General features: G+C 58.5%; 1 protein-coding gene across 3 annotated transcripts in view; it reads left to right on the forward strand.

Moving 5' to 3' along the window:
• Positions 1-13,295: 13,295 nt before the first annotated feature.
• Positions 13,296-14,854, forward strand: part of RILPL1 (Rab interacting lysosomal protein like 1) — a 34,964-nt gene continuing 33,405 nt past the window's right edge. The window contains exon 1 of one of the 3 annotated variants that reach the window (XM_062181914.1): positions 13,296-13,675. In XM_062181914.1, the coding sequence (XP_062037898.1) occupies positions 13,367-13,675 (309 nt within the window). In that variant the 5' untranslated portion in view covers positions 13,296-13,366. The remainder of the gene's footprint in view (positions 13,676-14,854) is intronic. The other 2 variants (XM_062181912.1, XM_062181913.1) reach the window with 2 other exon arrangements.

Here is a 14,854-nt window from a genome sequence, read left to right on the forward strand (position 1 = left end):
CGCCGCCTCAGCTCCGCCCCTTCCGGCTGCGCCGCCGACGGGGCTGATGCGGGCGCCGACGATTGGCTGGCGCGGGCGGCTGCCACGTAACGGACGCACGGCGGCCGTCGAGGGACACGGCGGCCCGCGCGGCCCGCGCCGGGACGGCGGCTCCGAAGGGCCAAAACTGGTCGTCAGCCGCCTTTTCGCGCTCAGAGGCGCGTTCACGTGGCCCTCCCGAGAGAGCGACCGCATCGCACGGGATCTCGCGCGCTCGCGGGATCGTCCGGGAATCCCGGGAGGCATTCGGACGCTGCAGGGGAAGGGGACGGGGTGCGAGGGGTGGGGAGCTCGGCCCGCCCCGGCCGCCCCGGCCCCCGCTTACCTGGGGCCGCTGTCTCCCCCGGAGCCGGGGCTCTGTTCACGCGTGCAGACCCTGACCACCCACACCCGGGGCGGGGTCCGGATCGCCGCAGGACAGCGGTGCCCCAGCGCCAGCGCCGCCTGCTCCCCCGCAATCAGCCCCCGGTCGCCTCCGTGAAACCTCCCTGGGCGTCGTCCCCGCGGACCCGAGGCTGTGGTCCGGCCTTGGCCGAGCTGGCCCGGGGCCCGGCGCCGCTCCGAGCCTCGGTCTCCTCGTCCGCGGAAGGGGCGGCCAGCCGCCGTGTCCTCGGGGGCGGCCGGGGTGACCGCGCGGTGTCCGGCCGGCCGAGGGCCGCTTTCCCGCCCCGCACCGCTGCGGGTGGCCTTGCCCCGCGACCTTTCAGTTCAACTTCGTGACATCCTGAGTTGGTTTTGCAGGCATTTAGCGTGTGGACACTCGGCGTCAGTGGAACGCGATACCCTGCGTATTTGTTAGATAAATCCGGCGACGCGGGCCCGAATGTCCGGAGGAATCGGCTTTGCTGCTTGGGCATCAGGAGTGGAGGGGACGTGGCAAACACACGCAGTTCTACCTTTTAAAAACACAGCAGTGGGCCGGCGCCGGGCCTCACTTGGTTAATCCTCCGCCTGCGGCGCCGGCATCCCATATGGGCGCCGGGTTCCAGTCCCGGTTGCCCCTCTTCCAGGCCAGCTCTCTGCTGTGGCCAGGGAGTGCAGTGAAGGATGGCCCAAGTGCTTGGGCCCTGCACCGCATGGGAGACCAGGAGAAGCACCTGGCTCCTGGCTTCAGATCTGTGCACGCTGGCCGTGGCGGCCACTTGGGGGTGAACCAACGGAAGGAAGACCTTTCTCTCTGTCTCTCTCTCACTCACTGTCTAACTCTGCCTGTCAAATAAATTTTAAAAATTAAAAAAAAACCCGGTCGGGGCGCCGGTTCTGTCCCGGCTGCCCCTCTTCCAGGCCAGCTCTCTGCTGTGGCCAGGGAGTGCAGTGGAGGATGGCCCAAGTCCTTGGGCCCTGCACCCCATGGGAGACCAGAAGAAGCACCTGGCTCCTGCCATCGGATCAGCGCGGTGCGCCGGCCGCAGCGTGCCTACCGCGGCGGCCATTGGAGGGTGAACCAACGGCAAAAGGAAGACCTTTCTCTCTGTCTCTCTCACTGTCCACTCTGCCTGTCAAAAAAAAAAAAAATTAAAAAAAAAAAAAAAAACAGCAAGGGGCCACGGGTGAAGCTGCCACCTGCAGTGCCGGCATCCCATATGGGCCCTGGTTCAGTCCCAGCTGCTCCACTTCCAACTCAGTTCTCTGCTGTGGCCCGGGAGTGCAGTGGAGGATGGCCCAAGTGCTTGGGCCCTGCACCGCATGGGAGACCAGGAGGAAGCTCCTGGCTCCTGGCTTCGGATCAGCACAGCTCTGGCTGTTGTAGCCAATTGGGGAGTGAACCAGTGGATGGAAAACCTCTCTCTCTCTCTCTGCCTCTCCTTCTCTCTCTATGTAACTCTAACTTTCAAGTAAATAAATAAATTAAAAAAAAAAAAAAAAGAGCGAGCGAGCTGTGTCTGCGCCGTGTTCCAGCGTAGCCTGATCCGGAGGCCTCATGCTTCAGTGGGTCAGCACAGTGGCGATCTGCTCCTGTCGCCATCTACCACACAGTCCAACGCACCCCTTCCTCACAGTGGTTCAGGAACTCAGCGTTCCCCCACTTAGTAACTCTACCACTCCACAGGAGTTCAGGGGCCGCCCTTGGGGTGGGGGGAGCCCCCTTAGTGGGATCTGCCCGCGATCCACCGTCCAGAACTCGGTGGCACAACTGTAGCAGCAGCAAAGGAGGCCAGGAGATGCCATGCAGCAGGCGCCCCGGGGGGAGAGCTGCACCGAGAGGCAGCCAGCGCGTACAGGTTGTGCGCACAGATTCTATTCCTCCTGGGTATCCATCTGAATCTTACGTGAGGCACAGACAGACATTGTCCATCTGCTGTTCACTGCTCAGATGCCCACAACAGCCAGGTTGGCCAAGCTGAAGCCAGGGGCCCGGAACTCCCAAGCACCTGAGCCACCATGCCTCCCAGGGTGTGTACCGGCAGGAAGCTGGACTGGAGGCAGAGAAGCCAGGACTCACACCAAGCTCTCCACTAGGTGTCCCAAGCAGCATCACAACTCTGCCAAACGGCCACCCACAATCTGTTCTTCTCCTTTTTTTTTTTTTTTTTTTTTTTTAAGGATTTATTTGAAAGAGTAAAAGAGAAAGGGAGATCTTCCATCCAGTGGTTCACCCTCCAGTTGACTGCAACAGTTGGGGTGGCTCAGGCCAAAGCCAACGGCCAGGAACTCCATCCAGGTCTGTTATGTGGGCATCAGGGGCCCAAGCGCTGGGGCCATCTTCCACTGTTTTCCCAGGCGCATTAGCAGGGAGCTGGATCAGCAGTGGAGCGGCTGGATCAGAAACTGTAACCAGTAGCGCTGCAGCCCAGGTAATGAAGAGGAAAGGCTAGGGCAGGTCATGAGGATGAAAGCGAGGTACAACGCGTTTTCAGCGCCAGCGTGATCGCACGGCCAGATTTCTGGTGAGACTGGGTCTCCGGGTAAGTACTGGGCTTTCTCTGTTTGTCCTGCTTTGGCTTTTGGTGCTCAGTGTCCACTCACCCTCTGTGAGGCTGCCTTCGTTCTCTGTTAAGGTCCGCCTGATGCCATCATCCCCTGCCTTCCGGGTGGACAGTCTGGCTCCAAGCCGGGGCAGTCAACAGCTCTAGCTCCCCGAGTGCAGTGGCTGCTCCCAGGTGGGCAAGTGTCCCTTGTGGGGTTAATGGCCTCCAGTGAGAATTCTGAGGTTATGGAACCGGTAAGCCGTGGCCATGGAGGTCCCAGGGCCACCTCTGCTGTGGGAGTCACATGATGTCATCATCGTGCAACCTGTGGCTTCTGGATTTCAAAAAACTGTTGCACCAAAATACACTTGTCTTTTAATCCCTTTATTCCCCAAAGTTTTTGAAATGCCCTTGTATTTGCACACACACACACACAGAGTTAGAGACAACGCACAAGAGTGAGCAACAAGTCTGTCTTCAACTCTCTGGAATAAAAATTCTTTGAGGGGCCAGCGCTGTGGCATAGCAGCTGAAGCCGCCACCTGCAGTGCCGGCATCCATATGGGCTTCGGTTCAAATCCTGGCTGCTCCACAGTACTTTCAAATTTTACTTTAATTTGCCTTTTTATCAAGCTATGAATTAGGCACAATGGAACGCATAATCTCATTGAGTTTCCCCATATGTGTGCATCACCAAACCCACTTCCCAGGCTAAGACAGAAAAAGTTGGCTCAGGCGCCGCCTGCAAAGCGCCACCTCCCGTGTGAGGCAGCTTCGGCTCCGACCACTGACACGGGACTCCTCGAATGTTTTCTGTTGGTTTTTAATTAATTAATTAATTAAATCTGAAGGAAAGAGAGCCCTTCCACCCACCAGTTTAATCCACAATTCCCACAGCAGCCAGGGGCGAGCCTGGAGGTGGCAGGGACCCAGGTCCTGGAGCCGTCACCTGCTGCCTCCCAGGGTGTGCACTAGCAGGAAGCTGGATGGGAAGCGGAGTCCAGACTCCAACCCAGACCCTGAGAGATGGGCTGCAAGGGTCCCAAGGGCAACTTAACTGCGGCACCAAACGCCCACCCGCAAGTTTTGCATGTTTGCTTGTTTTGGCTTTTTAAGGATTTATTTATTTGACAGGGAGAGAGATTTTCCATCCGGTTGCTTCACTCCACAAAGAGCTGCAACAACCAAGGCAGTGCCAGGCTGAAGCAAGGAACCCTGGGTTTCATCCAGGTCTCCCACGTGGGCACAGGGCCCTGTGACTCGGGCCGTCCTCTGCTGCTTTCCCAGGCTCACTGGCCGGGAGATGAATCAGAAGTGGAGCAGCCAGGTTTTGAATGCGGACTTCTCAACCAGCAGCTTAACCCCCAGGCCACAGCGCCAGCCCATGTTTTGTTTTGTTTTTTGATAGTTGTGGTAAGCCTGACCTTCTTTGTTTTTCTTTCTTTCTTTTTTTTTTTTTTAAGATGTATTTATTTGTTAGAAAGGCAGAGAGAGGTCTTCCATCCACTGGTTCACTCCCCAATTGGCCACAATGGCTGGAGCTGAGCTGATCCACAACCAGGAGCCAGGAGCTTCTTCCAGGTCTCCCACGTGGCTGCAGGGGCCCAAGGACTTGGGCCATCTTCAGCTGCTTTCCCAGGCCATAGCAGAGAGCTGGATCAAAAGTGGAGTAGCCAGGACTCTAACCAGTGTCCATGTGGGAAGCCGGCACTACAGGCTGCGACTTCACCCACTACGCCACAGCACCTGCCCCCAGATGTTGTTCTTGAATCAACTTCATTGATGTATAATAAAAACATGTCCATCGGACATTTCCTTCTATCCAAAAAAATGTCCTTGTGCCAGTTGCCATCCCCACGTCACCTCCAGCCCCAGGAGCCACTGCTGTTCCTGTCCCTTGAGCTTAGATTCACCTCCCAGAAATTCCACAGGAAAGGGATCCTGCAGAGTGTGATTTATACCTGGCTGACTTCGCACAGCATCTGCTCGGGAGAGTCCTGCGTGCTGTTCATACAGGAGCTGACTGTGGTTCTCCATTGCTGCATAGCATTGCATTGTACGCACAGATCCATCTATTCTAAGAATGTTCCGCTAACTTCCTGTTTCAATAATTTGGCGGGGGCCGGCGCTGTGGCGTAGCGGGTAAAGCCGCTGCCTGTAGTGCCGGCATCCCATATGGGCGCTGGTTCGAGTCCCGGCTGCTCCTCTTCCAATCCAGCTCTCTGCTATAGCCTGGGAAAGCAGTAGAAGATGGCCCAAGCCCCTGGGCCCCTACACCTGCGTGGGAGACCTGGAAGAAGCTCTGGCTCCTGGCTTCAGATCGGCGCAGCTCCACCATTGCGGCCATTTGGGGAGTGAACCAGCAAATGGAAGACCTCTCTCTCTGCCTCTCCTTCTCTCTCTTTGTAACTCTTTCAAATAAATAAATAAATCTTTTGAAAAATAATAGTAATTTGGAGTGCATCGTTTCACTGCTTTGGGTTTAAGCCTGGGGCGGGATCATCCCAATGTGGTAGAGATGTAGATTGTCTTAATTCTGACAGTTCACCAAAGTGGGTTTGCCAGTTGCACTGCTACCAGCATTGTCTGACCTTGACAAGTGTGAAAGATGCAAGAGAGCTGGTGTGGTGGAAACGTGGAGAAGCAGAGAAGATGGGGCTGAAGAGGAAGGAGGAGCCGGGTCCCTGTCCAGTTCCAGCTGCCAGAGAGCAATGTCAGCCACGAGAGGGGCCTGCCCTCGCCGCGGTGCTTGCTGGGCCACCTGGGACGCCTTTGGGGCTGCAGCTATGGCTCAAGTGCTTGGCTCCCTGTCACCCACACAGGAGGCCTGCATCGAGTTCCCAGCTCCTGGCTTTGGCCTGGCCCAGTCCTGGCTGTTGAGGGCCTTTGGGGAGTGAGCCAGAGATGGGAGCTCGCTCACTCGCTTTCTCTCTCTCTCTCTCTGACTTTCTTTGTCTCTCTCTCTCTCTCTCTCTCTCTCTCTCTCTCTCTCTGCCTTCCAAATGCGTTTAAATAAATATTTGGTAAAGGAACCTGTGAGGAATATTTACATCAGAAATTGACGAGGTGAGCTTCACATCTTGGAAACTGCAGGCTGCAGGCTGCAGCCCGGAGCCAGCGCCCTCACCGGCCGCTCTGGGTCGTGCTGAGAGCAGCCCTGGCCTTCAGTCTTCCTCTTTTAGCCGGAGTTAGAAGCAGGCAGGGGCCCCAGCAGGAGTAGGCACCTGAGCGTGTAACATGCTTTGACCACTTTTCATAAACTTGAGAGAACCAGAAATTAAGTGTCAGTGGGCACAGCAACATTGTTATAAAACAGCTGAAACCAGGAAACACTTGGAATGTGGACCAAGGGGACGATGATAGAGCACATTATAGCAAATCCACAAAACACAATGCAGCAGGCACTGCCTGCTTTGTTTTTGTAACAATGAGGTAGATCTATATATGCTGAGCTGGAAAAGTGACTATAGGCTATTATTTAAAAAAAAAAATCTATTTATTTGAAAGGCAGAGAGGCAGAGGTCTTCCATCCAACAATGGCTGCAATGGCCAGGGCTGGGCCAGGCTGAAGTCAGGAGCCAGGAGCTCCATCTAGGTCTCCCACAGGGGTGGCAGGGCCCAAGCACTTGAGCCATCACCTACTGCCTCCAACCCTACTAGCAGGGGCCACCTGGAAATGGGGGAGACTAATGTCCCCTGGGGGGACTGATTAGGATCCCCACTCTCCTCGCTGATGCACTGTTCTGAGAGTCACTGGTTTCCCCATCCTCCTTAGAGACACCCGGTGAGGCCAAGCAACCGGCTGAGGGTTCCCGCTAGGCGGGACAGCTGTGCTGGGCTCTGCCTTGCACCTGCTCTCCCTGCTCTGCACCAGGCCTCTTCTTCCTGTGCCCGGACTGCCCTGGTGCCAGCCTCTCCAATGAACTTGGGCCTCTGCACCCATGTGGGAGACCCGGATGGAGTTCCTGGTTCTTAACTTCTGTCTGGCCCAGACCCAACCGTCGCGGCCATTTGGGGAGTGAACCAGAGGATGGAAGATATTTCTGTCTCTGTCTCTCCCTCTCTGTAACTCTGTCTTTCAAATAACTAACTCCTATAGCTCAGCCTAGATGTTAGGACACACACAGAGGAGTGCCTGGGTTTGCTCTCTGGCTCCAGTTCCTGACTCCAGATGTCCACTAATGCAAACTCTGGGAGGTAGTGGTGACGGCCCTTGTAATTGGGCCCTGCCACCCACAAGGAGACCTGGATTGAGCTCTGGGCTCCTGGCCTCTCCCCAGCGCAGTCACAGATGTGGCTGGCATGTGGGGACTGAACCAGAGGAGGGAAGCACACTCTGCCTCTCTGTGTGTCTGTCTCCCTCTCTCTGCTTCTCAAATAAGTAACTGAAAACATTTTTAAATAAATAAATATTGGGGGCCGGGCACTGTAGTGTAGTAGGTAAAGCCGCCGCCTGTAGTGCCAGCATTCTATATGGGCGCTGGTTCAAGTCCTGGCTGCTCCACTTCTGATCCAGCTCTCTGCTATGGCCTGGAAAAGCAGAAGATGGTCCAAGTCCTTGAGCCACTGTGCCCACGTGGGAGACCCAGAAGAAGCTCCTGGCTCCTGGCTTCAGATCAGCGCAGCTCTGGCTATTACGGACATCTGGGGAGTGAATTAGCAGATGGAAGACCTCTCTCTCTCTCTCTCTCTGCCTCTCCTCTCTGTGTAATTCTGACTTTCAACTAAATAAATAAATCTTTTAAAAAACAAAATAAAACATATAGTTGAAAGGAGGGGCAGGTGGGGCGGAGCTGGACTGCTGAGGCCTGGGAGAACCCGCGGGCTCAGGCACGTGCTCCCAGGTCTCCCCTGGAGCTCTCCCGTGGTTCCTCAGGCCCCGTGGCTCCAGTTTCCAGGAAGCAGTGACTTCTTCCGCAGAATCACTGCTGCTCTCTGCCACGTGCCCCACCGCAGTGGCTCCCAGGGTGAGGAACACCCGTCACCGTCACCGTCGCCACCACAGCGCTTCCTCCTACCCTAACTGGTCCCAGCCCCCAGCCCTCGCCCGGCTCTCCCCACCCTCCAACCTCCTATTCCTCTTGGGGCACCAAGTGCCCCATCCTTCCACCATGGCTGCAGCACACTAACACTTTCTCGGTCCTTGACGCTCACAGTGTTTAGTAAAGCAAACGCCACACAGGGGCAGGCATCCAGCCAGCAGGAAGACGTGGCCGTCCCAGCCGGGTACCCGGCTGCGGCTCCAGCCAGCAGGAAGACGTGGCTGTCCCAGCCGGGTACCTGGCTGCGGCTCCAGCTTTCTGCTGGTGTGCATCCTGGGAGCGACAGCCCAGGTAGTTGGGGTCAGGATTTATACGAGGATTAAAGAAGATAAAATGAGCAAAATGCTTAGCACAGAGCCTGTACATATAAGAACTGCTGACATTAGCTGGCGCTGTGGCTCAATAGGCTAATCTTCCGCCTTGCGGCGCCTGCACGCTGGGTTCTAGTCCCGGTCGGGGTGCCGGATTCTGTCCCGGTTGCCCCTCTTCCAGGCCAGCTCTCTGCTGTGGCCAGGGAGTGCAGTGGAGGATGGCCCAAGTGCTTGGGCCCTGCACCCCTTGGGAGACCAGAAGCACCTGGCTCCTGGCTTCGGATCAGTGTGGTGCGCCGGGCTGCAGCGCGCTGGCCGCGGTTGCCATTGGAGGGTGAACCTACAGCAAAGGAAGACCTTTCTCTCTTTCTCTCTCTCTCTCACTGTCACTCTGCCTGTCAAAAAAAAAAAAAAAAGAACTGCTGACGTGCAGAGCTGGAAATCAGACTTGCTAGTTTACAAGCTAAAGATGTTAAGCAACTGGGACAAGTAACCATAAAATCTTCCAAGACATCTTGGGACCTCCTATGGAGACCGCAGGTGGTACTGAGCCCTATATATATATGAACCTTGAGTTCCTGGCTCCTGGCTTCAGCCTGGCCCAGCCCTGGCTATTGCAGCCATTTGGGGAGTGAACCAGCAGACAAAAGATCTCTCTCTCTCTGCTTTGCAAATAAAATGAAAATCAATGAAACACATTTCAAAAGCAGATTCAAAGCAGCATGCCTGGAGGGTTCAGAAAGACAAGGCCACAGCACGGTGCCGGCCCACTGGGCAGAGGGCAGCAGGGCTCTCCGGCCGGGTCCTGTGCCGGCCACCAGGCTGCAGACCGCCAGCTCGTTCTGCTCCTCTGGTGCAGGGCTGGGTAGGGTTGAAGCAAGCAGCTCTCACTGCTGGGGCAAGCCAAGCCCTGCACACACACAATACCGAGACGCTATCCCGGGGCTGGCGGGGAACAGGGGCCCAAAGCCACGGTGCAGTACCACGGGGCGAGTGGCAGAGGAAGCTGGGCAGGAAGGGGCAGAGCCTGGGACAGGGAACAGCGTGCTTGGAGGACAAAGGTGCCCAGGCCACAGTGGCCGGCATGTGGGGAGCTGGGGAATCAGTGCTCCAGTGTACCCTCTGCCAGTCCCCAGTCTCCCACAGGGCAGCTGGAGCCGGGAGCCACCTGGAGAGGAGGCACTTGGCCGCATTCACAGACTTCCTGGGGCCCAGAGCAGGGTGAGCGACAAACAGATTCCAGCATTGTCTTCCATGTCACCTGGGACCCGCAGTCTCTGTCTGAGTGCCTGGTTCAGGTCCTGGCTCTGCTTCTGACCCCAGCTTCCTGACCCTAGCAGTGGACGATGGCTGAAGTGCCAGGGTCCCTGCCACCATGTGGGAGACCTGGATGGAGTTCCCAGCTCCCAGCTTTGGCCTGTCCTGTGCAAACATTTGGGCCGAGAGCCAATGGATGAGGGCTCTCTGTCTGGCACTTGCTTTATGTCTCTCTCAAAAACAAAAAAACAAAAAAAACACTAACTTTCATCATCGGGGGTACTTGTTATTTGGGTTCAGCTCCAAGGTATGGACAAGATGCCTGGGACTGGTGCAGTCGTGGGCTAAGCCTCCTGCTGCAGCACTGGCATGCCATATGGGCGCCGGTGTGAGTCCCGGCTGCTCTGCTTCCCATCCAGCTCCCTGGGAAAACAGCAGAAGGTGGCCCAAGTGCTTGGGCTTCTGCACCTGCTTGGGAGATCAGGAAGAAGCTCCTGGCCTGGCTCCTGGCTCCTGATCAGCCCAGCTCCAGTCATCTGGGGAGTGAACCAGTGGATGGGAGACCTTTCTCTCTCTCCCTCTGTCTGTAACTCTACCTCTCAAATAAATAAAATCTTAAAAAAAAAAAAAAAAAAAAACTTGACCTTCTGTAGTGGACTGAATGGTCCCTGGGGCCTTTGACGTGAACGTGAGCTGCCTTGGAAAAATGGTCTTCGCCGCTGTGAGTAAGAGTCTCGAGATGGTGAGGTCATCCTGGCTTGTCAGAATGAGCTGACGTGAGACGGAGGCAGAGGTTGGAGGGGCATGGTCATAAACCACGGAACACCTGGGGCCACGGAAGCTGGAGAGGGCCAGGAGGGAGCCTCCCCGGAGCCTTGGGTGGTTTCATGGCCTGCTGATGCCAGGAGTTTGGATTGCTGGCCTTCGGCTCATGAGAGAGCAGGTTTCTGAGTTCGAAGCCACCAGGTTTGTGGAGTTTGTCACAGTCACCACAGAAAACCACTGAACTCCCACGCCTCCCAGTCCTTGCAACGGGGCGGCCACTTCCTTTCGGTGGCTGTGAGCACAGAGGGCTGCTCCAGAACGGGGAGCAGGAGCTGCAGCCTGGACCGGAAGCCGACTGCTCAGGTGCGAGCCTGGGTTTACCTGCTGGCTGCCCGGGCAGATCCAGCCTCTCGCCTAGCACCCTGCACCTAGCACCCTGCACGGTAGACAACAGTACTTCCCTCCCAGGTGTCTGACGGCAGCAATGCTTAACCCTTTAGTCTCAGGACCCCTTCACCTTCTATTTTTTCCATCTTCTTGAAAGGTGCAGTGATCCAGAGAGATCCTTCATCCACTGGTTCACTCCCCAGATGCCCACAACGGCCAGGGCTGCGCCAGGCTGAAACCAGGAACTCCTTCTGGGTCTCCCAAGTGGGTGGCAGAGACCCACGCACTTGGGCCATCATCTGCTGCCTCCCAGGATGCATTGGGAGGAAGCTGGGCAGGAAGTAGAGCTGCCCAGATCCCAACTAGGCACTTGGATGTGGGAGGTGGACACCCCAAGCAGCGGCTTAGCCAACTGTGCCACAGTGCCTGGCCTCTCTACACGCTTCAAAGTGACCGAAGCCAGCACACAGCTTCTGTTGGGTATGCTCTGTCTATGGATGTCAACCGTAATTCAAAATGTAAACATGCTTTTGAGACTTATGGTTTTAAAAGGGTGGAAATATTAATGTTAAATATATTTTTTAAAGATTTATTTGTTGGGACAGGCGCTGTGGTGCAGTAGGTTAATCTTCTGCCTGTGGCGCTGGCATACCATATGGGCGCCAGTTCGAGTCCTGGCTGCTCCTTTTCCAATCCAGCTCTCTGCTATGGCCTGGGAAAGCAGTAGAAAATGGCCCAAGTGCTGGGGCCCCTGCACCCATGAAGGAGATCTGGAAGAAGCTCCTGGTTCGGATCAGCCCAGCTCTAGTCGTTGTGGCCAGTTGGGGAGTGAACCATCGGAAGGAAGACCTTTCTCTTTGCTGTAACTCTACCTCTTAAACAAATAAATAAAATTTTTTAAAAAAGATTTATTTATTTATTTATTTGAGAGGCAGAGTTACAGAGGCAGAGAGAGACAGAGAGGCCATAGCAGAGGGCTGGATCAGAAGTGGGGCAGCCAGGGCCAGCGCCGTGGCTCAACAGGCTAATCTTCCGCCTTGCGGCGCCGGCACACCGGGTTCTAGTCCCGGTTGGGGCACCAATCCTGTCCCGGTTGCCCCTCTTCCAGGCCAGCTCTCTGCTGTGGCCAGGGAGTGCAGTGGAGGATGGCCCAAGTGCTTGGGCCCTGCACCCCATGGGAGACCAGGAGAAGCACCTGCCATCGGATCAGCGCGGTGCGCCAGCCGCAGCGCGCCTACCGCGGCGGCCATTGGAGGGTGAACCAATGGCAAAAAGGAAGACCTTTCTCTCTGTCCACTCTGCCTGTCAAAAAAAAAAAAAAAAAAAAAAGTGGGGCAGCCAGGATTCAAACTGACCTCCATAAGGGATGCCGACACTGCAGGTGGGGGCTTTACCATTACTCCACAGCGCCAGCCCCACATGTTAAATATTTTTTAAATAAATTAGGCTTGGGGCTGGCATCTATGAAGACAGTGAAAAGGGGGCAACCTCTCAGAGGCCCCCCTGGGCACGGGGACCCTTTTCACAGACCCAGGGAGTCAGATTAGGAAGCAGTATCTGTACAGCTCTTGGAATGGGACTCGCACTATGTATTTTGTAGCTAAATGTGAAGCAAATACTCAGTGCATCCTAAACTTTTTTTTTTATATTAATCAGTGGGTACCAGATCGGGGTGAGACTTCTGCCTTGGGGAGCTCACAGTCAGACCGGGGAGGCCTCTTGTGTAACCAGAGCTGCCCAGTGGTGGCCAGGGGTGGCAGGGGGGGGTCTCAGGGACGTGCGGATTGAGCCAGGTCCAAAGGACAGGGGGCCGAGGTCCCGGACCGGCCTCGCCCTGGCTGTGAAGTGGCGTTCATGGCACCGGGAGCCGCGCTCGGACGCACCCCTCCCCGCGCCGGAGCCGGAGCGCAGGGCCTGGCGCCGCCCTGTTCTCCCGGTGCCCGGGCCGCAGCGGAGGGGCTAGGGCCGGGGTCCCGGCCTTCACGCCGCGAGAAGCCCCACCCTCTTCTTGAGGTGGGGGCCGCCCCCTCCTCTGCCCAGCCTCGACCCCTCCCCGGCGGCGGGTGGCGGAGGAGGAGCCGGGAGCGGGAGGCGGGCGGGGAGCGGTGCCCCGAGGCGGCGGCCGAGCAGGCGGCGGGTGCGCGCGGCCGCGGGGACCCCAGGGCGCCACCGGGCGGCGGAAAGCGGGCGCGCCCCTCGCCAGACCGGGATCGGGGCGGGGCGCGCGGCATCCCCGCGGGGGGAGCCGGTCCGCCGGCCTCGCCGCCGCCGCCAAAGTTTCCCGGAGGAGCCGGGGGCCGCCCTTCCTCCCGGGCCCGGCCGCGGGGACGCCCCCCGGGCGCGAGCCGTTGCCGCGGGCAGCGGGGCCCCTCTCCGGCGCGCCCGGCGCCTCCATTGCGCCCAACTCGGATTCCCAACTTGGGAGGCGCCGCGGGCCTGCGCACGCGCGCGCCTTCCTCACCTCCCCTCCTCCTCCTCCTCTTCCCCCGCCCCCACCGGGGAGCAGGCTCGGGGCCGAGCCGGGCGCCCGGAGCCGCCGCCCGCCCGGCGCGCCCTCGCCCGCGGGCCCCCTGAGCGCGGGGCGGCGGCGCCGGGGCGGCCGGGCCGGCTGCCCGCGACGCCAAGTTTGGGAGTTGCACTAGTTGGCGGGGCGGCCATGGAGCCGGAGCGGGGGTCGGAGCCGGCGGCCGAGTCGGCGCTGGAGAAGAACGTGGCCGAGCTGACCGTCATGGACGTGTACGACATCGCGTCGCTCGTGGGCCACGAGTTCGAGCGGGTCGTCGACCAGCACGGCTGCGAGGCCATCGCGCGCCTCATGCCCAAGGTCGTGCGCGTCCTGGAGATCCTCGAGGTGCTGGTCAGCCGCCACCACGTCGCGCCCGAGCTGGACGAGCTGCGCCTGGAGCTGGACCGGCTGCGCTTGGAGCGCATGGACCGCATCGAGAAGGAACGCAGGCATCAGAAGGTGGGCGGCGGCTCGCTCCGGCCCCTCGGGGCGGCGGGGTCTGAGCGCACGGGAGGAGAGCGCCCGAGCAGGGGGGAGGCCCCGGCCCGGTTCTGTCCAGCAGGTGCCGTCAGACACCTTTGCCGTTTCGTAGCTGGGTGACCTTGGGTAAGTTACCTGACCTCTCTGGGGTTTGCGCCTCACCTGGCAGCGGTGGGCACCTTACCAGAACGCTGGGGTGAGGTCGGTAAAGTGCTCAGATGCTCTTTTCCTGGAAGGAAGGGAGCCCCGGCTCTAAAGTGTCCCCCGTGGCACCAGGCCCCTTTCTGGTCCCCAGGGAAGGGGACCTGACCTGCAGCCAGTCTCCAGGTCCCCTGCTGCAGCCGTTCTGGGGCTTGCCCGCCTGTGCCCTGGGGGCTGGCCGGCCTGGATTCCTTTCTTTGCCCCTCAGGACCCTGAGAGGGAGGAGTTACCTTCATCTCACAGGGGTGGGAGTGGAGTCAGTGGAGATGGCTCCCCGTCTGCTCCGCCTGCTTGAACCGGAGCGAGAGGGGCTTGGCGGCGGCCGCCTGTGCCACCACAGAGGGAGTTTGTCTGAATCACGGCTTCCCACTGAGCCGTGCGTCCAGACGGGGTGTCTGGGGAAAAGGAAGTGGGAGATATGTGGTTTCCTGCCCGGACCTCAGCCCGGGAAGTCTTGGCAGGGCCTTCAGGCTGAGACTGGGAGGAAACTGCTTTCTGGGGGGGTCAGGGTGCCTGGCCAGCTCTGGCTTGCCCTGCGGCCTCAGGAACACAGCTGGCCTCCCCAAGCCTCTCTGGCCAGCCACCACCTGTTGTGTGTTTTCGGGGAGAGTGGGCAGAGCTGGGGTTGCAGCCTTCGCCCGAGAGCAGGTCCTGGGTGGCCGAGAGCACGGTTGCCAGGTTGGACTGCCTGTCCTCGCAGGCCCCTGGCCCTGAGGTTCCATTTCCAAGGTCACACTCGAGCCTGAGCCTGCCTTGCTCCTCTGCTCAAGTTTCAGGATTGCAAGGAGCCACGCGGGCTTTGGTTTCGAGCCCCGCCACCCTCGGCCAGGTCTGCCTCAGTTTCCTCGGAAGTTTCCTGTGAAGTGGGAGAACAGTCGTTACCTGCTAGGGTGTGTGAGGATCCTCGGAGGTGGGAGAAGCCCAGCGGCCAGGGCGGAGCCTGCCGGGTTCGAGGCT

The sequence above is a fragment of the Lepus europaeus genome, chromosome 23 (assembly GCF_033115175.1).
Source record: "Lepus europaeus isolate LE1 chromosome 23, mLepTim1.pri, whole genome shotgun sequence".
Classification (NCBI taxonomy): Eukaryota; Metazoa; Chordata; class Mammalia; order Lagomorpha; family Leporidae; genus Lepus; species Lepus europaeus.